At 50.1% G+C, this 7,765-nt stretch overlaps 1 protein-coding gene across 1 annotated transcript in view; it reads right to left on the bottom strand.

Moving 5' to 3' along the window:
- Positions 1-726: 726 nt before the first annotated feature.
- The window catches only part of LOC106809880 (ras association domain-containing protein 10-like), a 75,131-nt gene continuing 68,092 nt past the window's right edge, over positions 727-7,765 (bottom strand). The window contains exons 2-3 of the mRNA XM_014813115.1: positions 1,534-2,852; positions 727-1,470 (exon numbers count right to left, since the gene is read on the bottom strand). Of these exons, the coding sequence (XP_014668601.1) occupies positions 836-1,470; positions 1,534-2,839 (1,941 nt within the window). The 5' untranslated portion in view covers positions 2,840-2,852 and the 3' untranslated portion in view covers positions 727-835. The remainder of the gene's footprint in view (positions 1,471-1,533; positions 2,853-7,765) is intronic.

Genomic DNA, 7,765 nt, shown 5'->3' with positions numbered 1-7,765 from the left:
TTTTACTACTTCTTACCCCCCCCCCCAATTTTCTCAACGAATTTGACGTTTCCCAAAATCGACCCCTGGGACACTCAAATCCGCCGATTTCCGCGGATCCGCGGAATAATCTCATCCCTGAGTCGGTATGTATGCGTGTGTGTGCGTGTGTGTGCGTGTTCGTGTGCGTGTGCGTGTATGTGTGTGCGCGCCCGTGTGTCTGTAAATGTGGTATGTGTGTGCGTGGGTGCGCGTGTGATTGTGCGTGCGCATGGCCGTATGTGTGTGAATGCGGTGGGTGCGGTGCGGGTTGTTGAACTTTTAAGATCGCCAAATCCACATGCGCACACACGCACACCACTGATCTATTATACTAACTATATATAATGTAATATAATATATAATAAATATTATATATAATATAATAATTATATTATATTAAGTTAGTATAATAGAGATGAGTGACGCACACCCATTGTGTGTGTGTGTGTGTGTGTGTGTGTGTGTGTGTGTGTGTGTGTGTGTGTGTGTGTGTGTGTGTGTGTGTGTGTGTGTAGTATGTGTGTGTGTGTGTGTGTGTGTGTGTGTGTGTGTGTGTGTGTGTCTGCGCGCGTGTGTGTGTGTCTGAGCGCGCGTTTGTGCGTGCGTGCGTGCGTATGTGTGCGTATGTGCGCGCGCGTGTGTGCGTGCGTATGCGTGAGTTTGTGTGCGGGCGCGTGTACATGTGCATGGGTGTGTGCGCACGCGCGCGCGCGTGTGTGAGTATGTGTGTGTGTGCGCGCGCGCGCGCGTGTGTGTACACATACATACACATATACATGAATTACTCGAGTAGTCCAGCTTCATTGCCGCGCAGTCACACTAATGTTTCCAGTATGTAACCGAGCTCTTCGCTACTGTGTAGCGAGCTCAAGCCCGTGTCGTCCGAGTTGCTGTCGTTGTCGTAGAACTTGCCGTGACCGTAGCCGCACGGCGAACCGTCGCTTCTCAGCTCGATGTCGTCGGCGAACGACACTCGCTTCTCGATCGCCGACACGTCGAAGATTGTCTCGTACGTCGCCGGACTCGGCGGCCGAGGCGCGACACGCGACCGCGGCGGCGCTGCCGGCTTCACAGAGCGGTCGGCTTCCTTCTGGGACCAGCCGCCGGTGCCCTTCCCGCCGTCCCTCTCGCTCTCCTTCTTCTCTCTGGGTGGTACCGCCGTCGCCATTGTTTTTTTTATAGGTAACGCGGGATCGGCGCGAACCTCGGCTGTTCGTCTGCCGATTAAAGATGGCGGCGGCGGCGGCGGAGGCGGCGGTCTGGTGACGTCATCGTCGCTCGTCAAGTCGACGCCGTCGTGGTATTTCGACACGCGGTAGACGCCGCACTGCGAGTCGCTGTCGTGATAGCTCGACTCGCTCTCGTACAGCGACTCGTCGCCGGCGTCATCGCCAACGTCATCGCCAACGTCAACGTCATCGCCAACGTCATCGCCAGCGCCGTTGCGCGCTCGCCGGCGACCGGACGCGGCGACGTCGCCGCCGCCGCCGACGACGCCGCTGCCGCTGCTGCCATCGTCATTGTCTAGCATCGACAGCTGCTGCATCATGTAGTCGAAGAACTGTTTCTTGCGCTCCAGCTCGAACTCGTGCTGTTCGCACTGTCGCTGCAGCTCGTCGCCGTGCGTCTCCTGCGCGAGCCGCGAGGCGACGTTCTGCTCTATGCGCCAGCGGATCGCCGCCAGCTCGGCGTTCAGCAGACTCTCCGTGCTGCGAGCGTCGGCGTCGTCGCGCAGCGTTTCGTCGAGGATCTGCGCCGACAGATCGTGAACGGACTCCTCGCAGCGCACGATGCGTCGATTCACGTCGAGCACGCTCTCGCAGACGCGCGTGTAGTCGCGCAGCTCGTTCGCCGACAGGTTCCCGAGGCTGACGACGTCGGTATCGGACGACGACGACGCCTCCTGGTAGTCGCTCATGTAGGCGTCCTGCACGTAGTTCTGGCCGTCCTGCTGGATGCGGCTGTTGTGCGTGCGCGTCTCGTACAGCTCGATCTGTACGTCTATCTGACGCAGTCGCTCCTGCTGATCGCGCAGCTTCTGGTCCTGAGAGATGATCAATTGCACGAAGTTCTCGAGTCGTCGGCCGTCGGGCGACTTCGTCGTCGTCGTCGTCGGCGGCGGATGGCGATATGCCGGCGGTACGTCTGCGTCACGACGTACCGCGTGCTGACGTCGCTCGGCGCGTCGGCCGCCGTCGACGTTCAGCGTCGTTCTGGCGTCGTCGCGGACGTGCCGCTGGTCGGCGGACGACGCCGGTTTCGAGTGTCGGCCACGCTTATGTCGATCGGCGACGTCGGCCGCGGTGTTGCGATGCGAGTTCGCCTCTGCAGTAGCGATGCAGTCGCTTATAATCTTGTCCTTCGAGTGTTCGCGTTTCTTATTCGCGTACGCTGCCGCCGCGTGTTTCGCCGACGACGTCTCCTTCGTCGGCGCCGACGAGACGGTGGCGGCGCCACTGTCGCCGCTCGACTTCTTGTCGCGCGCGTCGCGCTTCGACTTCTTGAACTTCATCTTAGACTTGGAAGACCGCGACGTGTACGTGGTAGAGCTGACGCGCTTCAGAACGAACTTGACGTTTCTCTGCTCGGCGCTCCACGCGTTCCATACCTTCGCAAGCTTGCTGCGGCCCGGCAGATGCTTCTCGACGTCTCTCCACTGCTCGAATAGGCCGTACGTGCACGGGTTGACGTCGGGCGGCGCGCCGTCGCGTTTCAGCAGCGCGTAGATGATTTCGTCGCAGGTGGTGCTGCGCGTAACACCTGTCAACCGTTTCTCACTGCCGCCGAGCCAGACCGTGATCCCGGCGAGCGAGCTCATCTAAAACGGTGATCTGCGGAGAGAACGGAAGAGCGGGCTGATTATCTCGTAGCGCTAGCTCGGCAGTCGGTGGAGAGAGAGATGAAGGGAGGGGGGGGGGTTAGAAAAAAAGACAGAGAAAGAGAGAGATGACGGGTAAAAAAGAAGAGAGAAAAAAGATGAAAGGAGAGAGAGACGGGAAGGAATAAGAATGAGAAAAAGGGAGACAGGTAAAGAGAGAGAGAGAGAGAGAGAGAGAGAGAGAGAGAGAGAGAGAGAGAGAGAGAGAGAGAGAGAGAGAGACCGGCCGAGGGTCGGTGGCCGTAACAATAATGGCAACGCGTGCCACGATAAAGATACAGTGAGAGCTGTAGCTGTAGCGTGCGGTAGGTGGCGACCCGTTAACCTTGAGCATGTCGGCAGTGGAGGCGTGCGCATGCCGCCACCGATGACACAGAGCGTACATCTCGTCAGAAATTACAAGGAATTAACGTCGATCTGACATCTTGATTTCATGAATGGAGAGTTCTATCCTGGGTAGTCAAACACGCCGAGCTCACGCGCCAGTACTGTGTGACTATACGGCAAGATAACGTATATATGAGAAGGAGTTAGAAACGCGCCGAGAACATGCCCTTAGCTTCCATGGCATTTTCATGCAACATGGCACACTATGTGCCATGTTTCATTATATGCCATGCCATTTGTGATGCCATTGTGCCATTTGTGATGCATTTGATGCATGATACATGTGCCGTGATGCCATTTGTGATGCCATTTTGTGATGTCATTTTTGCCATGCCATTTCATTATGTGCCATGCCATGTGCCATGTTTCACTATGTGCACACTATTCATGGCACACTATGCAAATATCGCGCCGAAAGAGATGTTTATCCGATCTGTGCGTGGCTAACTGTAATATCTTTAATTATCGTCTCGGGCCAATAAGAGTTATTTTTTTTCTTTGGCGGAGAATTCGTTACGTATTTTATTATACATGATCGCATCACGACTATGAATATAATTATCATTTCTCAGATACAGTGGAAATTACTATCTCCGTTAGTACAAACAATTGACAAGCCGTAAACCAAGACTAATTTGATAATTAAATAGATCGAGATGGAAGGCGAGCTCATTTAGAATCAATTAATGCCGAGCCCATCGTTAATATGCTATCGATGATTAATGCTCCAGCGGAAGATTGTTAATCACACATATAAAACTGTTGAATAACTGCCCCAGCACCCGCATAATACCACAAACTTTATGATAAAAATTAACTGATTGCTATACGGCGGACAATAAAATGTGTAAGTCGCCCAAATTGGTATTTACGAATAAAATCGCTTCATGAAAATTTGAAACTATAGAACTATAGTGATTTTTATAACTTTATGGTTTATTTTTTAATAGTCAAGTGACTGGATCGTAATCGCGGCTTTGTTTCGATACATATCATTTATTATGATACTATTGTACTATTAATTATTATTCTCCAGTTACGCAAGTTTTGAACAAACTACTTCCTACTAAGATTACTTGGAAGATATCGCTATACCTGATGTTTCCGGCTATGCTCCCCCTACCTATTTTAGACGCTTTATGAGTCACCGACCATCGAATATAATTTTAATATATTCAGACAACATGGAAATCGACATCAAGGCAGGGCTAACACTCTCTTTCTGCTCTTTCTTCTCTCTTGCTCGCTCGCTCTCTCTCTCACTCGCCCACTCGCTCTATCGCTCTTTCTCTGTCTCTCTCTCTCTTTCTCCCTTTCGCAGGAGTAGCAAACATTCCTATTGCTTTTCAAATAGTAGCGGGAATTCATTCAGCGTCATCCGAAAGCGAGTCCCGATCCGATTCCGCAAATTTTCTCACTACCATGGCGAAATAGCGCAATCACATTACTCGTCGGTGAGTTATCACGTTGCTTCTCAATGAATGCTACGAAGCGCAATTCAGACGATTCAGACAAAGAAGCGATACAGGCGTCTATGCGTAACACCAAACATGTCAGGAAGCTGTTTGTGTTGGACGACCTTTCCAGCAGAATTGATTGTGAATACTTGCACGCGCGCCGTGGAGGAAAATCCGTGGTTAGTAACTTGTAAACGTTACGTCTGGAAGCTACACGGGCGACAAAACTGAATGTCGTGATAGATTGCAGCAGCTGCCATTAATCAGACAATACTCGAGTCGGCATCGTATAATCTCGTCTACGTAATCGGCAATTTTACATTTACATAAAATTTAATACAAAAAGAGTGTGCGCGCATATAATTCTAGCTATAATAACTTGGACACTATCAGCAGCTGGTGTTACCTGTTATTAATGTTAATGCGCAGGATGCACTGGCTGTGCACACGACATAAACGCAAACCAGGAATCTAATTAGTAATTAGTAATTAACGCTTATCTAAGTAGCGCGTCGACGACGAAAGGATGCCTGCCTGATATATACATGTATATATATATATATATATATATATATATATATATATATATATATATATATATATGTGTGTGTGTGTGTGTGTGTGTGTGTGTGCGTGTACGTGTGTGCGCGCGCGGGCGCGCTTGCGTATGTGTGTATGAATGGCACGGCATAGCGTTATCTGAAGTAGCAGTTCTGTTGTATCATCTCGTACTGCTCTGCTTATTATGTGGATAAAACTAGGAAAAAATCAGCTGGCGAACATCCTCCCTCGCTACGCCGAGACGGCAGCGCCAATGTCAATAATCGTCGCTGCCAAAGCCAACCAGCACCAACGTCAGTCATCGTCGCTGCCAAGGTCAACCAGCGTCAACGTCGATCATCGTCTCTGCCCTGGTAAACCAGTGTCAACGTCTACCAACGTCGCCGCCATGCACGCGCAGAAGTTTCCGTTAGATGGCGCTCTGAACGAGCAATGCGCAGATATGAAGAATGCTGTTAAGCTCGCGTACGATAACCAACGACTAACGTTTATGTGAATGACAAACTCCTGGCGCAATGCCAACACGCAATAAGAAACAAAAAACACTTTGACATTACGAGGAACGCTGCGTCCATTGTCCGGTGACGATAATATCAGATGCGGCGATTTTACACCCGCGGACATATAGATGCTCCGGATTACTCCATTCTTCAGCATCCCCCCATACACACACACATGCACGCGCGCGCACACACGCACACGCGCACGCACACGCACACGCACACGCACACACACACACACACGCACGCACGCACGCACGCACGCACGCGCGCACACACACACACACACATGCACACACACACATGATCACATGACCGTCAGCGGCATAGGCTTGGTACTGCCTCCGTGGCTGTTGTTGTTGTTGTTGTTGTTGTTGTTGTTGATGATGATGTTGTTGTTGTTGTTGTTATTGTTGTTGTTGCTGCTGCTGCTGCTGCAGCTATTGTCATGACTGCCGCTGCTGCTACTGCTGCTGCAGCTGCTACTACGGCTGCCGCTGCTGCGGCGGCGACCGCTGCTGCTGCTGCAGCTGCAGCTACTGTCATTATATATTATTGTACATATATATATTGTATATATTACTGTCATTATATTACTGTTGCTGCTTCTGCTGCCGCCGCCGCCGCCGCCGCTACTGCTGCTGCTGCTGTTGTTGTTGTTGTTATTGTTGTTGCCGCTTCTATTGCTGCTGCTACTATTGCTGCTGCGGCATGCAGATGTGCTCGCACGACACGTCCACCAACTCATGATTGTAGAAATATATGCGGGAAGATATATATATATATATATATATATATATATATATATACGCGCTCGACCACACACAGATGCGCATCTTCAACGCATGTGGTCGCTACTGCTAGATCATACGCCGGAGACAGATTGAAGAGGGAGATATGATTAAAAAGCCTGCCGCACCTGTTCTTATAGACATTGCTATGCCGAGTGACCATTGTGCAGACATCACGACGTTTTTGCGACTTTTCATCCACCAGCTGCGCCACCACCGTCATTGTCAATGCTTTGTTTTTCTCACAACTCCGAAGTAATTTATTTGACTGTTCCTTTCTGTATTTGTCACGAATTCGGTTGCACTCGGTTTTGTGTCGTATAGCTGTGGTTATTGGTCCCATGGTTGGTGCCGCCCAGGTATTCTTCGGTGCACGATAAAATCCAATCGAGATGAGTGTATTTTTTGTATCCAAACCCACACACGGTGTATTGCATTCATCCAACTATTTAAGCGTATTAACTTCGCGATTACGTATTACTGCATATTTTAATAAATTTCAGGTAAAATAACCGGACATTGCAAACCAAATTACGGAAGTTTTTTTTATGCGATTCATGAGCATTTCCATATAGAGTTACTCGTTTTTACGCTCGAAACATATGGCGTATTCTACACTCAATCTGCAGACATTTTTCTTATACACTTAGTTTCATTATGTTCCCTAATGCAAGTTCAGAACGATGACATTACAGTTAAAACATGTAAACCTTTCGGTGGCACGCTCCGTCTACTGGTGCGCTTGCAGCGCCGCCGTTGCGCATTCACATATAAGTGAATGAGTACAGAGCAAGTTTACACTTGTTTTCATTCAAGAAATGACACAAAAACAGTAACTGTCTGTCGATCATGCGCCTGATGCAACAGTCGGTTTTCGGAGCGTGGGATAAGATACGATACGTGTTACTTAACTTGCACTAAAAAGGCATTCAAGTCAATTTGCTATTGAATCAATAAAAATTTGAAATATTCACTACTAGTGACACGATGAGATTCTACATTAACGCTGACATGTACGAGTACATATACACACGCGATCGCCCACGCACACGCGCACACACGCGCTCGCCCACGCACACGCGCACACACGCGATCGCCCACGCACACGCGCACACACGCACTCGCCCACGCACACGCGCACACACGCGATCGCCCACGCACACGCGCACA

This window comes from Priapulus caudatus, unplaced genomic scaffold (genome assembly GCF_000485595.1).
Source record: "Priapulus caudatus unplaced genomic scaffold, Priapulus_caudatus-5.0.1 Scaffold393, whole genome shotgun sequence".
NCBI lineage: Eukaryota > Metazoa > Priapulida > Priapulimorpha > Priapulimorphida > Priapulidae > Priapulus > Priapulus caudatus.
This window is presented reverse-complemented; position numbering and strand designations above follow the sequence as displayed.